This window comes from Halichoeres trimaculatus, unplaced genomic scaffold (genome assembly GCF_033239565.1).
Source record: "Halichoeres trimaculatus isolate MK-OKI-2021-1 unplaced genomic scaffold, fHalTri1.1 fHalTri1_scaffold_9, whole genome shotgun sequence".
NCBI lineage: Eukaryota > Metazoa > Chordata > Actinopteri > Labriformes > Labridae > Halichoeres > Halichoeres trimaculatus.
This window is the reverse complement of record NW_027437188.1, coordinates 4,734,034-4,752,697: the sequence shown is the minus strand read 5'-3', so window position 1 is coordinate 4,752,697 and position 18,664 is coordinate 4,734,034. Positions and strand designations below refer to the sequence as shown.

The 18,664-nt window shown below is 40.7% G+C and overlaps 1 protein-coding gene across 13 annotated transcripts in view; it reads right to left on the bottom strand.

Annotated features, from left to right (window-relative positions):
* Positions 1-600: 600 nt before the first annotated feature.
* kirrel3b (kirre like nephrin family adhesion molecule 3b) overlaps positions 601-18,664 on the bottom strand; it is a 232,834-nt gene continuing 214,770 nt past the window's right edge. For 2 of the 13 annotated variants that reach the window (XM_074679700.1, XM_074679702.1), the window contains exons 10-16: positions 17,514-17,614; positions 13,349-13,559; positions 11,755-11,862; positions 11,109-11,192; positions 10,684-10,799; positions 8,355-8,441; positions 601-3,495 (exon numbers count right to left, since the gene is read on the bottom strand). In XM_074679700.1, the coding sequence (XP_074535801.1) occupies positions 3,034-3,495; positions 8,355-8,441; positions 10,684-10,799; positions 11,109-11,192; positions 11,755-11,862; positions 13,349-13,559; positions 17,514-17,614 (1,169 nt within the window). In that variant the 3' untranslated portion in view covers positions 601-3,033. The remainder of the gene's footprint in view (positions 3,496-8,354; positions 8,442-10,683; positions 10,800-11,108; positions 11,193-11,754; positions 11,863-13,348; positions 13,560-17,513; positions 17,615-18,664) is intronic. The other 11 variants (XM_074679701.1, XM_074679713.1, XM_074679703.1 and 8 more) reach the window with 7 other exon arrangements.

The following is an 18,664-nucleotide window of genomic DNA, read 5'->3' as shown; positions in this document are numbered from 1 at the left end:
CAGACTGCAATGTCTCTAGCGCAGCCATTTGTGGTCCGATCGGTTTAGTCTAGCACCCTAACAGAAGGTTACCAAAACGTAGGATGGTACCGGTCTCAGTCTCAAGCTGCGTTTCCACCAAGTAGTCCGGGTCGGTTCAGTACGGTTTGGGATGGTTTGGTACAGTTAAGCCTGACCCCGTTTGCATTTCCACAGCAAACTGTGCCCTCTCGTGGTGGGCGGCTTGTAAGCCAGATAACGGAAGCCACAGCTGTTAAACAATACCGTGACGCCGTAGCAGCTTACCACGCTATTAAATCCAATGAAGAAGAAAAACGTGACACAATAAACAAAGAGCATAGATGGAAGACATGCAGCATTTTGTCCTCTCTGTGATTTTCATGTAACTCTCTGTTACAAAGTGCAATCAAGCTTTGTTTCAGAGAAGTCTGTGTGCCGCCAGGAGAAATGCAGCCGCTGTCGGGGTAAGTGACGATTCTTTTGACCAATCAACGGTCTGCAGTGTGGTGCTCCACCTTCTGAGAGCGGATCGGTTCACTCTGGCACCCATACGAAAGGGTCCCAAAAAAGTGGGACGGCTTGTCTCGGTTTTTAGGGATAAGTCGGTGGAAGCGCCGCAAAATGCACGCCGTACCCAGACGAACAGATCTGCTTGGTGGCAACGCGGCTTTAGTCAAAGGAAACACCACAAAATGCGTATCGTACCAAGACAAACTGAACTAAACCGCTTGGTGGAAATGGGGCTGTTCTCTCTTAAAATGTAGAAAACACTTTGCTGTAAAAGTATCTATCTGGAAAAATGCTCATTGACTGTCCAAATAATCAGTCGGTATCTAATGATGACTTCCTGTGATATAACTTTTATAATCTGAGAAAGGATGACTGTAAACTAGTTTTTCTTAATTTTACTGTTGGATCCCATGGCTGAACAGCACTGTCAGAACTGATAAGCATGTTGTAAGATGTAAGAATGTAACAACTCCACAGTTTAGTGTGAATGTCTGTTTCTGCATGTTTTAGAGGGGAAACATGGATGATGTAAAACTACATAAAAGTCTCCACCTGCAGTCTCAGGCCTGGGCATAGCTGTGGTGAGGCAGACATGATGAGATAGCAGTGAGGGCGTCTTCGTCTTGTGGTCTGATTGAAGAAAAGTGTAAATAAGACTTTTAAACTCTGTAGATTATTTCTGGAGAGGCGGACTCAATAGTCCAGCAGGTAGACTTTGTGCGAGTCTCTAGGACATTTTTTTTGGTGTAAGGCTGAGCCGTTTCTGCGTACCCAACTCTGGAATCAGTCATCTTTCCACCTGACTACATCTCATTTTCAGACCAACACACCCACGGGCGCTAACACAGGCACATGTTCACTTGTTATTTACACAACGTGAGCGCTGGGTGTAAAAATGAAAGGTGTGTCAGGTGGAAAAATAACAATGACTAAGATGCTTCGCGCTGGGAGTACAATAGGGCCTGTTATTTTTGCTCTGCCACTGAACCCCACTACAACACTCTTGACAACGAGCTCAGTTTGAAACTTTACGTAAAGTAGACGTGTTGTATGGTCGCAAGTTACAGCGATAATCTCTGTCTCTACTCTCAACTAAAAAAAAATACAGTGTCAGTATTTAGATTATAGAAAAAAAAATTACAAAAAAAAGAGAAAAGGGAACAATGCATTTGAAAAGTCAGTGTGTCAACTTTAACTTCACAGTAGCCCAAAATAAAACAGATATTAAAATGTAACATTAAAGAAAAAAAATCTTAAGTTGCTTTTCATGTCCCTTGATGACCAGCACTATCACAGGTAGGTTTGCAGTCAGTGTTCACTACGCTCTGGTGTCTATAATCATACTGAGATTAGCAATGGGAAAAGTACACAATGAGAGGCTCATCTAAAATATAATGTTTACATTTCCTTGTACAGGTACAGTTGAGTATATGGCTGATGATCTGCAGCGTTAGCAGGAGAAGCTCACAAGTGCAAGACGTTTTGCAGTTTGTGGGCTCTCTCCTGCTTGGACCCGGATTTGGTGCAGCAACACTACGGAGGATCCAGCTACCCATCAACACAAGAGCTGAGAGTGTGCATCTAATCGTACTTTGTCAGTTTGTATTGACACAGTTCAAACATACCCTCAAGGCAAAGAAGATAAGGACAAAAACAGAGGCGCTCGTGTCTCATTTAGAGTCCTCCGTGAGGGAAAACAGAGTCAGAAATAAAATGCTAGAAAAGAAATTACTGTCACATATGTACACTGATATTCCTTATCGTTGACTGTCACAGTAAAATAATGACTCAGGGATTTCAAATGAGATCTCAGCCCCTCTATATCTGCCCAGCTCTGTGGCCCAGATACAGCTGTGAAGAGATAAACAGCCACTCTTTTAAATGTTCAAGGCGTCTGCGGGCGCAAGGAGAAAGTTTTCTTCCGCCTACACAGGAGACCAGTTTCAACAAGAAAGCTCAACATACAGTGTTTGAGGGGGAAGGTAGGGGAGAGAAGAGTAATCCCTTTAACAACCAAAAACCACATGCACATTCATGTTTGTGCTTCAAACTACAAGAGAGCAGCAGGAGATTGGCTTGCACTCATTATCGCGTCCATCGTGCTGAGTTTTTATGAATGACAATCTTCAAAAGGCAAAAACCGGTCTTTGCCAGGGGAGCTGATTGTCACACAAAGCTTTTGAGGCCGGCCCTCCGCGAACAACACCACTGCTGAAACAAAGTCGTGAACGCTTGAACTCCAAACTTGTGTGGTGTCTGTGTTGGCAAATAACCTCTCAGTGGCACAGTTCTGATGATGGATCAAACAAAGGAAGGTGGTTTATGGGATAAGCATGGGGGGAGTAAGGCTTCTTGATCCACTTTTTGAGAATTCAAACAGGTCACAGAGTGTCTTAAAGCCATCCTGCCCGTATGCATCATTAGGCATCCAGTTTCATTGTTACTTAAGAGGCTGATTCAGTCACAGTTTTACAATCCTGGCTGCTCGTTCCACTGTGTTCCGACTCCCTCCCTCCCTGGTGGTCAGACGTGGGTCTGCATGCGCTTCTGGAGCGGCCGGGTGAGGTCAGAGTTCTGTGAGGAGGATTGGGAGTAGTGGGACGAGGAGGAGGCTGATGCCTTGCTGTCTTTGTCGAACTGCACGTAGCCGTCCGGCTTACTGTAGCTGCTGACGCTGCTGTCACACTGCGTGTCGATAAAAGAGCTGGAGTCGCTGAGCGAGCCGCGCTGGAACTCCCGCTCACACAGCTCGATGGAGCTGCTGCCCATGCCCAGCACGAAGCGTTGACTGTAGTCATACAGGCGGTTGGGACCTGCTCCCAGAGTGGAGTAGATGTTGGTGAAGGACATCCCCGTTGGCACCCGCTGCTTGCCCAGAGTGCTCGTGCTGGTGGGGTTCCTCACCTCAGAGGACTGAGTCACAGCCATAGTGGGCGTGTGGTGCTCCTTAAAGGTGTTGACGCTATAGTAACCATTTGTAGGGTCCTGCAGAAAACACAGAGAAAAACAGTCTATCATTTTCATTGTTTCAATTTTTTATTGCTTTATATTAAGTCTGTCAATTGATTAAAAATATTTAATTGCAATTAATCGTATGATCACGGTGATTAATCTCAAATTTATCGCACATTTTTTAATCTTTTCCAAATGCACCTTAAAGGGATAATTTTCAAGTTTTAATCTTAACAGCCTGGTTTTTTTAGGCAGCTTAACACTAACTGATGGAGCTCATACAGCACAACAACAGACGCTTTTGTCAAACAGGTACTTTTTGGTTGGAAAAAAAAGATAATTTTATGCACACTTTACACTTAGAAAATTATCTCAAACAATGTATCTCTCTACAGCCCCTGTGTGCTTGGCCAGCAAGTAGTATTTGAGGACACACAGCTTAAGCACACTTCAACCCTAAAGCCCAGTTTGTCTGGCCAGTGTGACCGCAAGTGTGCCGTGCTTAAGCATGATTCACTTCTCTGCTTTGGCACGCTGTGGAGAGGTGGGCTTCAACATGGTTCACTTCATGCATGAGCAGACAGACAGCATGTATGATCCATGACGTATGATCACCGTGGGCTCACCTCCCAACAATCATTTTAAACAATAGCAGGGTGTTAGAGGGCTTTGTCTGACCAAAACAACTTCACAATGACGTAGGCGGGCCATAGGCGTGTGTGATACCTACTAAAGTCTGGTTCAGGCCAAGCAGCAACCTCCAGTCTAAGAATATGAGACAGTGCTGAAGTGCTAAAATCTGCTGTTTCTGAAGTCTCCGCTTGAGGCTGGCACTGGAAGTACTTGAAGGTCACATACAAACCAAGTCAAAAAAGCTGTTTTCAAAGCAGAAATTAACCTTTTTACAGCCTGGTTCAAAAAACGTCTCCTGACTGAGTCGCTAATTTTACTATCCGCACACACTGTACGGGGGTGATTTTTTTTCTAACTCTGCAGTTCAGAGGATATTAAGATTGCAAGCTCTTTGCCCAATCAGAGGCACAGCTCGGGTCACGTGACCGACAGGCGCCCTATGGCTGTAGGCGAAGCCCTTGCCACTACCAATATGGCCGCTATAGCCGATGTGCTTCATTTTCCATTTCAGAAATAGACGGGTGACGTCGGCGAGACTATGTCCATGTTTTATACAGTCTATGGGCTGTTGGCATCCAGCTTACACGCCACCTCCTAAGAGGGGGCGTGGTTAGCTTTGGAAACACAAATAGGGTCAGGAGCCAACCTGTTCTAAACTATACCAATCCATACCAGACCGCTTGCCCCCCACCATCCTTGCCACAACCAATATGGCTGTGATAGCCGATGTGCTTCATTTTCGGTTTCAGAAACAGACGAGTGACATCGACTAGGTCCATGTTTTATACAGTCTATGGTTCATACTGAAGTAGTGTGACTGCTGGCTGTACTCTCCAGCAGGGGGAGTGGTGCTGCAGGAGGGCAATCGTACGCCGTTGGTAACTAAATTCACATCGACAGTAAATGCAGATAACTTTGTTTTTGTCCACAGAGCTGAATTTCCCATCCAAAACACTGCTTTTACTCATCTCTGCTTGTCAACCACAAGGTTATGTTAGCGCTGTATCGATTAGGGTTGCACACAGAGCAAGTGGGCATTATTCCTGCGTCAAATAAGTTAGTGGCAGTAAGGGAAATTTGAATTCATATTTACCATGTCAATTTTGACAGCCGTACTATTTATTTGATTGATTATTTATTTATATCCAGGCTAGAACAACAGTGAAAAAGAAAAGAAAAACAAGCAAAACAGGGGGAAAACAATAAGATAAGCAGCCTCTTATTCATGCATGTACATGTACTTTTCTCAACAGCATCAAGGTCATCGTGGTTGTAATTACCTCTCAGAATTCTGAATTAATAAGGCAACAAGCTGCCTTGAACACTGCAGGGGAAAAAAAAAACCTTCCTAGGAATTAGTCAGCCCCCATGCTCACCTTAAAATCATGTTCCTCGCTAATTTAACAGTCCTTATGATTCATAGCGTGGCATCCTATGTGTCACTGCAAAGTTCATTCACATACCAGCTTTAATTAGACCTAAACAGATAGTTGTGTGGGATTTCATGCATGCAACGAAAAAAGCTTCCCGGGCTACAGCACCTCTTGTTTGTCTGCAGAAGCCATGCTGTTGCTAAGGATCTAGTTGGTGCTGAAGTGTTTTTTTTTTTCTTTTTGTTCTCCTGTGAATGGATGTGAATGTCAAGCACGGCGAGCATGAGCAAATCCCAAAAGAAGCATGCTCATGATGGGGAAATGAGAGAGACCACCTGAGAGGATTGTCGGTATGCTCGTCATTATCAGACAGTAGACAAAGAGATTGTTCATGTCTGGCCTTTATCTCTAATTCAGTCCCACCTCTGCTCCTGATTCACACTCGTCGTCATTAAGTAGGAGGAAAAAAACAAAAAAGAGGCCTCCAGAGGGAACAGGTAGGCAGGCAAACACAACAGTCGCACACTCCAGGGAGTCAGAGGCAACACTGGGTTGTACAGAAAGATAAATGGAGCTGTCATAATTAGAGTCCGGACAAGATATACTGTAGAGAAGTTTATCTGTTATTCCCAAAAGTTTTGATACAGCAGATAACACAGTGCCTCTTTGAAAAGCAGGTGTTTTTTTTTTTTTACTGTATTGAAATTGAATTTAAAAAAGCATCTCTGCCTTTTCACAGGCAAGTCTTTCTCTCCTAGATCATCACGTTTCTAACAGCAGAAAACAATAGTCCATATGTCCTTGGTAAATCTTCAGTTGCCTTGGCCCCCTAAGTCCAAATTTCTTGGACTTTTCAAAAGCCACACTGATGTGTGTTAGTCCTGATGGCTTCTTTGCGGTCTTTAGCAGCCCAGGCTTCCTCGTATGCTATAAAAACTCAACTCATCAAAGCAACGGTTACATTTCAGGCAACTGATTAGGTTTAAAGAAGCAACAGACTGATTATCGGCCGGGCCGATTATGAGGGCCGATATTTGGCAGTTTGCGGCATATCGACATCAGCCTTTTTAATCCGACGGCTGATATAAAACCCATTCTGAAAACCACAAAACTGTGTTGTTTTGGCTCTGATGCTTATCTGCACAGAATTTCTCCCTGTCTACACTATGGAAGCCCTAGCTGGACATTTTAATTCAGGCATGTAAAACCAAACAGAAATTAATTCAACTTCATTACATGCTGGTAAAAGGCAGCAGAAACTCAATTCTGTACAGTTTTATTGCAGTCACTTAGAAATTTTTGAAAACTTTATTTACGGTAGAAAACTTTAGCTATTTATTTTTTTAAGTTTTCAGTTAACTTTGTAAAACATGCTGCTGAGCCTGGGAGCTGTATGCTTAAAGGCATTTGATTGCAGTTAAGTGTTGGAGTTGGTATTGTTCAAATTTTTTTACGCCAATATTTGAACTTTGACTGCAAATGGATATTGGCTCCTTGCCTACTTATAATCAGTATTGGTATCAGTATCGGTCCCAAACAATCCATATCCGTCTATCTCTAGTTTTTAGTATTGAAAGTGCAACCTTTTCCTCCTCATGGAACTTGCCTGAAAACAAGTGTTTTCTTTGGAAACTTTGAAGTCCCACACAGTCGACTCCATGTTTTCTGTTTTCAAGCGTAATGCTGCGTTCAAGGAAACGGGTAAACGTGTACTTTTCCAACCTGTAACTTGTGAAAGTGCACTGGAAAGGCAGTCAAACTCATAACTTCCAACCTGTGAACTAGTACCAGATCAATGTACTCTGAGTTATGACATCATACCACTTATTTTTATAGTTTATCATAGCAAGGTTTTGCTCCAACACTATACATCTGCTAATGTTAATGCAACATTGGCAGCTGCTCTGGAGTTAGCTAGTTTTAAGTGCATTAGTCAATACAAAATATGACAAATACAGTAAAATATAAAGTATAAACTTCTGTTACCTTATGTGCCGTTTCCCCTCCTCCGTTTCACTTAAATGCTCAAACAGAAGTTGTAATTTGGAATGCTTTCAGGTTGGAACTCATGTTCTCATGTTTTCTTGTCATTCTTTTGGCTTTTTTGAGTTCATATTTCTATTGTTTGTGTGTAACATGCAGAAAAATACAGTGGATATCAATTGAGGTCAGTAACTACCACAATCATGACCGAGTTAACACGTTTTTTTTTCCACCATGAGGGGGGATTCTTAAATTTTTGGGAAAGTGTTTTTCCTTTTTAGACCTATGGCACTTGAACACAGCATTTACAGCAGGATGTTCAGGTCTCAAAGAGGGAGCGGGCACTGCTGTGCTGACAAAAATATAAAAGTTAGTCAGTCGTCATGATATTGGACTTATTGGAACAACGTAATAATGTCCACGACTGTTATCTAACCGCTAATCATTGGCCTGATAGTTACTGTGCACCCCCAGTAAAGACAGATAGTCTGTATTTGATTCGTTTGAGAAACCCTGCTCAGAAACCATTCTCCACTAGACAGCTACCCGGCAACTTCCCCAGGTCCACCGTGTTCTTTTAAACAGTCTAATCTCTTCTACATGGTACAAGTAACACCTTAAGTAAGTGAAATTACAGCTCAGGGCAAACCATCTTCTGATTTCCTTAACTACCTTTGATGAGAGACTAATTAATAAAAAATAAGACCTCTAACAGGAGTCATTTTGCCTCTGGACTAATCCTTGGAAAATCATGTGTAGCAGGAGCAGGATTAATGCTTTTCAGCTATTTTGGTCCTGAAGTTTAAGACCACCCCCTGGCCCAAAGGCGCTCTCTTTCTCTCCACCTTTAACTCCCTTCTCCCACGTTAACGGCTTCATGCCGCTGATGCTCATGGGCCGTACCTTAATGTGCTGATACTCCTTTTCTTCCTCTTGTAATACCTCCAGCTGCTTCAGAACAGATTCCTGCTGGAATTCTCCTCGTTCCACCTGCATAGAGAATCAAGCAAAGCAGACTAAGTGTGTGTCGTTTATGAAAGTAAAAAAGACATTCTGAGATTGAAGGATTTTTTTATTTTCATGACTTTTCCAGTCTCTTTGAGTAGTCATCAGACGTGTTTCACCTTCAATCAGGCAGGCAGGGAATATTAATAATGTATCAGTGAATATCTTTTTTTTTATCTTGACAAAATGCAGATTTGTAAGGTGAGCTCATTTGCCTGCTCTTACATCAAGTACTGACTGTATTAAGTATTTTTTCAAAGAAATATAATCCAAAACCTCACTGCAAATAGCCCAGGCCTGGAGCAAGCTGCATAAAACCAAAACACTGGTACTCTTCCAAAGAGGAAATAGTCCTGTGTATGTCTCAAAGGCATGTAGATACAGAAATACACCCACTGTAGGATTAACCAGTACGCATCAGCATCCCCATAGATACAGTGTACTGCTGTCTGTTCTGCCTATAGAACTGATGGCGTCATATAGATAAATACAAACCCTGTGCCTTGACATTTATATTCAAACAGCACACAGATAAACCTTTATGTTCATATTAGTGTGAAATAATAGGTTCTGCATAACGTGGCAATGTGATGTATTTAGTTCAACCATTATACAATCAACAGTTTAAGAGACATGCAGAAATGTGTCTTCAAAGAGGCTGTGAGGAGGATCTGTTTGAAGTGGACGTGACTCTTAGCAAGGTATGTGTTTGTTTTGAAAATAAAATGAAGATTGGATCTTGTTTTAATAACATTGTTTCTTTGTTCAAGACAACTTTTTACCAGATAGAACACCCCATGATAAGGTATTTATCAACAGTTATGTTGCGCTACGGTTTGGAAGCGAACAACAAGCCAACATAAGTTTTTACTGTAGTTTAGTTGCTGGCTGTGTTTAGCTAACTGGCTTAATGTCTGTAAGGCCTAATGTTCATAAATCCTAGTTATGTCCTGCAAGTCATCTTCCAATCAGAGCTAGTGTAACCTCACTATTCATTTTATTGATAGACTCTCAAGTTTGAACAGACCACTGCAGAATAACTGATGCATGTGGGTTGGAATGAACATTATCACAAACAATTTAGCCAGTGCTTTAGCTTTTAGCTCATGTTTTAGCCTTTAGCTAATATTGTAGCCATTAGCTCCTGTTTTAGCCATAAGCTAGTGTTTTTGGCCTTTTGCCAGTGTTTTAGCCATTAGCTCGTGTTTTAGCCTTAAGCCAGTGTTTTAACCATTAGCTCCTGTTTTAGCTTGTGTTTTAGCTCGTGTTTTAGCTCGTGTTTTAGCCTTTGTTTTAGCATTTAGCTCGTGTTTTCGCCTTTAGCTCAAGTTTTAGCCTTTAGCTCGTGTTTTAGCCTCTAACTCATTTTTTTAACCTTTAACTTGTGTTTTAGCCTCTAACTCATTTTTTAACCTTTAGCTTGTGTTTTAGCCTTTAGCTTGTATTTCAGACTTAACTTTGCATCGTAAATGGAAAAAAAAAAGAATAAATAAATAAAATAAATAAAAAAGAAAAATGATATTAACACTTCTATCAAGAAAGTGTTTTGTTCATTATGTTTTTCTTTCGTTGATGTAATTTTGCACTTTAGTTGGGGGTTGTTTTGTTTACTGTTATTCTGTAAAAAAAAAAAAAAAAAAGATGCAAAGCTAAAGGGATTCTGGCAACAGTATTTTTGTTTTTGCCTGATCAGGTGTTTATTTAATCATTTTGTGAGAGAAGGGGCAGATACTATTTGACTTTTTCTTCCTTTTGCTCCTTTTCATGAATAAAATAAATAAAATGTATTAACATTTAGGGGTCTAGACCTGTAAATGTTTTTGTAAAGTGTCTTGAAATAACATTTGTTATGATTTGGCGCTATACAAATAAAGATTAATTGATTGATTGATTTTCATTCAATTTGAGATTTATTTTGTTTTTTTTTGTTTTTAGTTAGTTATATTTTTATGCCATCATGAATGAAAATAAAGACTAACAAACTTCGATGTGCCATTAATCAATCTGGTCCTACTTGACCTGATCGGAAGCTAAGACGTAGCATTTAGGAATAGCCTGTCTTTGCGCTGATAATCTCATTTTCAAGTCTGTATTACCATCAGTCACATATCTAGATGAGAGACTTTTTCAAGATCACTAAGAAACTCCTCACAGCTCCTTTAAAGGTTAATCTAATATTTCTAAAAACAGGATCAAAAAGGGAAAAGTAGTATGCTGTGACACTCACACTCACCATCAGTTGTTTCATGGACTGGTGCTCTTCGTTTTCACGTGCCGCATTATGGTCTTTGTGCACAATCTCCACACGGATGTCGTTTTTCGCCGACACGACTCCTTTCAGATCTGGCGAAAAACCATATAACAGATATATCTCAATAAGCTAGAAAAAAGACTTCTCTGTATTTGTTGACATTTTAATTTCCCCCAGTGCAGCGTGCAGCTTTACAGAATTTAGCAAAGATCCCCTTGGTTTGGTCTTTGAGAGCTCCCCCGTTTCCCCGAAAAACAATACAAAGCATTATTAATCATTTGTTCCCTGCCAACACCAGATTATCTCTTTCCTGCATACATATGCAATCTCATACAGCTTTCCACGGTGGCTCATTCTGTTTGGGACAATGCTGATGATACTGTCATATAACAAAATCTTACTTTCTGTCTTAATTTTGCTTGCAAGTTCTCTCTGGTGAGCACAGATGGAGACGGGCAGTGAGGGCATAACCAGGTGCGCTTCCTCTGTAGTATACAGACAATAGACATGCTGAAGGAACCAGTAGCACAAATTGGTTCTTGGGTAGAGACAGTGGCAGTCTGTCTCTAACCTGAGTCACTTGGTACATGGGTGGATGGCAGTGAACACAGCGCAAGATGTAAATAACCTCAAAAGCCAATGCAGCCAGACTGAGATTGCATGAAATGAGCCCTTATTACAATCTGGCTATCTCTGCACCACAAAAAGATGTCCATCTCAGCAAGTGATTGCATCTTGTGTTGGGTGTGACACTGGAGTATGTTCGTGACAGGACTGTAATATGAGTCAGGAATATGTGTCAGGCATTTTTAGAAGCAGTATCTATGTATATTTGTGTCAATGTCATTTTTAAACATTTACAATCAAATTTTTCCAGCTAGGAAAATAAAAAAAAAAAACTGTCAGCTGAATTTCTCATGAACCCATTGGTTTCCTGGACGCTACATCTGCATTTGAATGGATGGACATTTTTCTTGTGTGCCTGGTTGAAATACAGTACTCTGGCATGCATGCTTCAATAGATCAGAGAGGGAAGAGGAAACTTACTTCTTTGGGAACGAGTGCAACAAAACGCTCCAATAGTGCCCATGAGGACAATGAGGGCTACAAAAGCTCCCACTGCAATGCCGATGATGGCCGCCACAGGGAGAGATTCTGCAGAGAGCATGAGAGAGAAACGTTGTTCTACGATTTCATACCACAACTCAAATACACATTACATTAAATATAGGGTACATGACAGAAAAAGAGAGGAAGACAGAACAGTACGGTAGACAGACCACCTTTCTCTTCCAATCACACACACGTACTCACAAAGACACACAGTTCACAACATGTTTTTTTCCTTTTCTGCCTCTGCATCAGACAGGCTCTGAGGGAAGGTATGCCTCATTTTATCCCTTTAATTGACTCTGACATTATGCCTCAGGCAGAAGGCCATGAAAATAAATAATAAAAAAAGAAAAACACAGGTACAATGCCGGGAAGAAAGGAATAACTGTATGTACTGTATGTCAAAATCAAAGCAAATACGAAACTCATTAGCAGCCTCTTGTTATCAGCACAGGTAATTTGTCCAACTTATGCTGCATCATCATCCTATTGTCTACTTACTTTCAATTTACACTGATTTAAGATGAGGGAACGATTCATTTAAAGCTATTGTTTATGAGTCTACTTCGTGCATTAGATTAGGCATAATCATTTCAGTTTTCTTCTTTGTAGATGTTATAAAGCATCTGTAACTAGGACGAGCTCCAAGCTGCATCTATATATGCCTCCCAACACTACAGGTCCTCATTAAAAGCACTCTTTAATGATCTGAGTTACCAGCCCACATTTATGACCTTCTCGCATTTTAAACAAATGCAAAACAACCAAGTGCTTCCCGTACACCATTAAAGCTAATTTAATGTCTTCATTGATCAATGTCACTTTCACATAAGCAGCTTATAATTTATCATTTGCGATAAGTGGATGGAAAACACTGCTTCTCCTACGGCAAAGGGGAAAAGGTCAGCAGATAAAAGACACATTTTTAAAGTTGTCTTTCACACAGAGAAGGCAGGAGGCACAGAGTCGTTTAAATTCAGCATGCGGTGCATGCTAAGGGTCACCGGTTCAAATTACCAGGGATTTGCACTTTATGTTAAACCAGAAAACTAATTTGTAAGGAATTTATCTGCGTCATCATCACATTCACTGTACACCAAACGTTTCAGAATGCAGGCCATGTAGCGAAACTTTGCATTCCCATTTTTCAATCCTACATTGATAAAACATTTTTTTTTTTTTTTTTTTTTTGAGGAATTCAGATTATGGCACTAACTGCATGGCATGAATTCTTAATACTGTGACCGCATCACATAACAGTAGAATCTGTTTAATGGATTTAACAGATCATGTCTTTGCATCTACACAACTCAGATATATAAAAATCTACAAAGACACTGTCTCTTACATCACACACACAAAGGAACTACACATCAAACAGAAATCAAAGCTTTGCATACACAGGGCAAGAACAAGCACAGCAACGCACACCAAACATTTCAGCTTTGCTGCTACATCTACCATCTACTACCAGCTAGTAAACCACAGCCAGGTGATTTGAAATAGAGGAAGGTGGAACCTGTCGAACCTTGGCTCCCACCTTGTTCCTTAAGCCGTATGATCTCAGTGTCAGAGCCAAAGCTGTTCCACGCTGTGCAGTTGTAGATGGTCTGGAAATCAGCTGGAACGATGTTGCTCATAGTCAGTGTGGAGATGACTCCTTCTTCTGTGGTGACCGTCTCCACTGTGTAGCGTCCTGATGTTCCAGACTCCAACACAGTTTCCTTCCATGACCAGGCCTGAGGAAACAGGTGGAAACAGGACGTATTGGTTTTATTATTTAAATACATTTTTATCAACAGCTCAAGGTGCTGCAGAGTAATGGTTTCATGAAAGTGTCTCCTTAATGTTTGGATCTGCTTTCTACAAACAAGAGCTCACGTGCCCACATGCAAACTGCTTATGTGTTGCTTTAACTGTTGTTGTACAGACAAATATATACTGGTAAGAATGGAAAGTTACATTTGCCGTCATAAAATTTTTATTTTATGGATAATCTGCCAGGTCGGTGAGATATCTTTGACATCTGTAACTCAGCCAGTGTCCAGCGAGTAATTTGAAACTCTAGGCCAAACTTTATTTTGGTTTGTGTACCTCCTTTCCAATACAGTTTCAGCGTAGTACCCCCTTGTACGACTAAGGAAAAGTTTCCAAAAATAATATGGGAAAATAACATAAAAGCATTGAACATATTCCTCCAAATACTGACAATGTTTTGTAAATCATCATGATCAATCAAATCAAAATCAATTGATCAATCATCATTGTCTCCTTTTTGATGGATCCTTCATCATCCAACTCACGTGCCCCAAATACTCTGTCTCGTTTCAACCACCTGTCCATAATTACCCTCCTGGCTGTGCTATTGTTAGCATGCAATTATACCATGGAGAACTAGTCCAAGTGGTTTTGCAAACAATATATTTAGAGTCTTCGCCCCAAGGGGTAAGAGTGAGGGTGAGGGCACTATTGCATTCCGTCCGTTTCTTTCTTCTTCTTCTTATTATTATTATTACGCTCTTTGATCGCTTATTAGACCTGCTTAACATGCTTGAAAACTCACCAAAATTGGCAAGTACATTATGATTGCCAAAAATGTCAATACCATACCAAACGTGACCCTCAACATCCCAAAATTTGCTCTGTAGCGCCACCTAGGCACACTAAAATGCCCTTAGCAGCCAGTAGGAATGTCGTACAGAGATCAAACCAACATCAAAATGTTTGTCTCATTCAGATGCAAAAATCATACAAAGGTACCCCTGACCTTTTTCCAACAGGAAGCCAGCCATTTGCTTTTCAAAAGAAAATGTCACCACATTTCCCTTTCTTTACAAATTATATTTTCTGAAACCATAAGAGGTATGAGGATTAATGTGGTAAAAAGTTGTCTTGAGCAAAGAAAACTTGTTCTGATCTGACCTCCATTCATTGCCAAAACAAACACATGCTTTCTTGAGAGGCACGTCTTCAAGACAGTGTGTGTGAGACTCCAGGCCAAAAGGTGGCGCTGCAGTCTAATTAAAACATATCCTCCTCACAGCATCTTTAATTTGGACTGTTTTGTATATTTGTTCACAAACTCGAAACATATGGTGAGTAGGAAAACAGCATCTGGTTGACACCTTCTCATGTAAATCTACTGTGATTCAGTCACTTTTAAGGATGCAAGTTTGTTTTTGGCAGCATATTCACTTGTAGCATTTTTGTCTATTTAGTGGGAATAATGAAACAATTTAGACTTTATTGCTTTAAATTGGAAAAGATATCATACATCACTTTATATTTCAAATATAAAGGGATACTGACATGTAACCCTTTAAAAACAGGAAGTGGCTCAATCAGAACAGCTTGAAAAACTGTCTTTTGTAATAAAATCAACATGAAGTATCCAAACACTGAGGTGGCTTGTAAGGAATGCTACTGTAGGTATGAAGAAATGATGGTCTGCACAGATGGCACACTCATGTGAGGTGGAGTTGACACTTGAAGTGATGTGGTTGGATAAATGTAGGAAAACAACAGATATTAGCATACCCTGGATGTATTTATGCAGCGCAATAAAAAACTAACACATGTTATTAAGTAGCCACTTTTGTTCAAGAGTGTAGACTTCATTTGTTTTGGCTGGCTATTGTGAGAAGGTCCTGATTCACTTTTCAAAAAGAATTAACGAACAAACAAGGGAATTAATTAAACAGGAAAAAAAAGCTCAAGATAAGAATTGGTGCTTAGGGGGTAAATAACAAATTTATCTTCAGTTTCAGCCGGCAACAATGAGCAGGTGGCTAATTTGAGTTGTGAAATATGCTGTTACAACCTAACACATTTTTAATCATCTCAGGGTTTTTTTTCAGTCCATTCTGATGTGAAAAAATGATTTAAATTGACTTGAGAACGTCAGTATGACCAACCAGTTTGTCCTTGATTTTTCAAGGTGTGAAACTTCCCTTAGAATAGAGGAATGATGGTTTTTTAAAGGCTGAAGATGTCTTCGACAAATTTGTAAGCTGCTGATGAAGTTAACTTGCTCTAACCTTACAGGAAGGACTAATGTAATTTGAGTTTGACATTTCTGTAGGCAGACAGTAAAATCAAGAAAAGCCGGGCTGATACTTCAGTAAATACTTTGAAATGAAGGATAAGACACAGACATCTCTTCAACAACCATCGCTCTAAAGCAAACCGACTATTAATTACATCACTGGTTAATGCTTGACATTAATATAATAATAAAAACACATAAGATGATAGAGTATAGCAATTACCCAAAGACATAAAGCATGCAAACGCACGCCCACACAGACACACAAAACACACACACTCAAAACAATAATCAGCACGAAGTGAGCTCGGAGAGTAGGCTGTTTATATGAGCTCCATAAATCTTAATGGGATCAGTGCTAACAAAGTATAAGCATGCATTAAATGAGAAATTTAGGGTTTGCGATGTAGTTTCATGCCCACTTTTGTATACAAAGACACATGGTGGAGCCAATGGGATAAAACTCAACTAATCTCCACCTGCCTGTGATGTTCATGTAAAGTAACAGGTTAATTACTGTGTCAGATATCACTGTCAAACATAAAAGACTGACGATGATTCCCTCTTAGTAAAGCAGTATTCAAGTGCCATGGCTTAATTTAAAGGTCCCATATTATGCAAAAATCACTTGATTAAGTCTTTTAGTGGCTTTCCTACCAGCCCACAAAATGTGATATTTAATGACAAAACCTGAGCTTGGTAGTGGTTGTGAATGTAAAATCCTGACCTAAAACGAGCTGTTTGGATTTTGGGGATTTGCTGACATCAGCGAATCCCTTTTTTGACCAATCAGAAGCAAGTCTGACCTGATTGGTCCACCAGAGCAGATACCCCTAAACCCCCTCCCCGCCCACTCCCCTACCCGCTGCTGGAGAGAAATCTCGAAATTTCCCCAGCAGTGGGGACGAGACTGCTGAGGTTGAAGGGCCATCACTGCTCTGTTTTTGGCTGTAAACAGCCACATAGTTCCATGCACAAGCTTCCCATCTCGGAAGAAGACAAGACTAAGTGGCTACACTCAGTAAAACTGTGCATGTGTGTGCTGCTGACTGCTTTTCCAACGTTGGACAGTACAACAGAGGGCTAGAGAATAGACTGGTCCTGAATCCAGGGGCATTACCAACCACCCGCCAACAAACCTCAGACCCTGGAAATGTGAGTGTTTTAAATGCTGTGTGCTGTGGAGCAGATGTAAGAGCTTTTCCTCAGTGTCCCCCCTGTCTCTGTGTTAGCTTCAGGAGGCTAACTGTAGCTGCAGTTAGCCGGTTGTTTTGGCCTGTAATGTTACGGTAAACGAGCTTTGCTGTTTTCTGAACATTGCGCGCTCGGAGCTTGTGGTGCCACTCTCAGTGACGCAGAAGAGTGGGGCGGTACCAGTGGTGGCTCATTTACACATGAAGGTCACACCCACTAAATTAGACCGTTCTGAACAGAGGGGCTATGAGAGCCTGGAAACAATGCTGCTGTGCTTGATTTATTGGCTTTTTGGACCAAACCATGTTACTACCATTTCATGAAGACATCAATGATCCATATCAAACTGCAGAAAAGGAGCATAATATGGGACCTTTAACACTGTTTAAAAATATGGAGAAAAGCAGAGAAAATGATGGTGTCATGAGAAAGTAAACAGTCCAGGGATACTTACAATGCGATCTGGTGGAGGTGTACTCCGGATGAAACATTTGATCTGTCCCTTTTCTCCATGCAAAGCCTGCTGAGTCTGAGTACTGGAGATTGTGGGCGGCCCTGAAAGAGAACAATCATAAAAAAGAAAAAAAAAAAAAGAAGAAAGTTTGATGATGAGTCACAGAAATTGAAACATGAATAATTCAATTCATTTTCAGTCTCAGGTCATATGACAATTCTGTACAATCTAGTTTTCAGGCATATTATATTCTAATTGCACTCCTGTTCCAAGCTGTAACACCTGAACTGTCGGGTAATTTGGGACTCCGGGGTGTGATTGGATTGCAGTGCAATATGAACATGCCTCATCCCCCTGGTACAGTCTACCCAAGGACATCACGACTGAACAAAGGATATAAAACCTCATTCTGGGTATAGAAATTGCTGATTTATCGCTGGCTTGATTTCTCCCACGGAGGAAAAAAACAAAACATAGGTTGAGAGTGCTACAACAGTTCTGTAGAGCATTTCCAGGAAAATGCAGATGAGGGAGATAAAAATGCCATTGTTTAGCAATATCACAATTCTTATCAGTCCATTATATAATCCCTGTATAATGGGCTTAAAGCGATTGTTCCAAACTCAGGTTTTACTCATAAAAATCCATCTGATTAAATGAGGTGCCTTTAATGGTATCAAAAAGCATGAATGCACGAGCTGCATAAAATAGACTTTTAGCAAGCATGTGTTAAGCTGTGGTCAGGCAACAAGATCTCGCCTGACAAGGGCAGCTCAGCCTAAACGACTGGTCTGCTAGCCATCTGGTCTGGAGGCTGTTCACACCAGGTGACAGTGGTAATATGAAGAGAAGATGTCACATATGACCCAGTTCAGTCCTTCAAGTCTATTTCCCCTTTGGTGCTGAAGAGCTCACCGTAAGTTTAACTCCAAGAAAGCACAAATCAGAGGCAACAAATCACTGGGTTTGGTTTAAACAGATGCATCCTCCATCATTCATTGACTGTAAACACACGAATGGTGTTTTACTGTGTATTTTTATGTTTAAAAGTAGTTGAAATCACAAGGTTAATCAGATAATTGATGCTTGATTTACCTAGCATGAAATATTGACCTAGAAACTATTATATTATAATTTCACCAGATGGATAC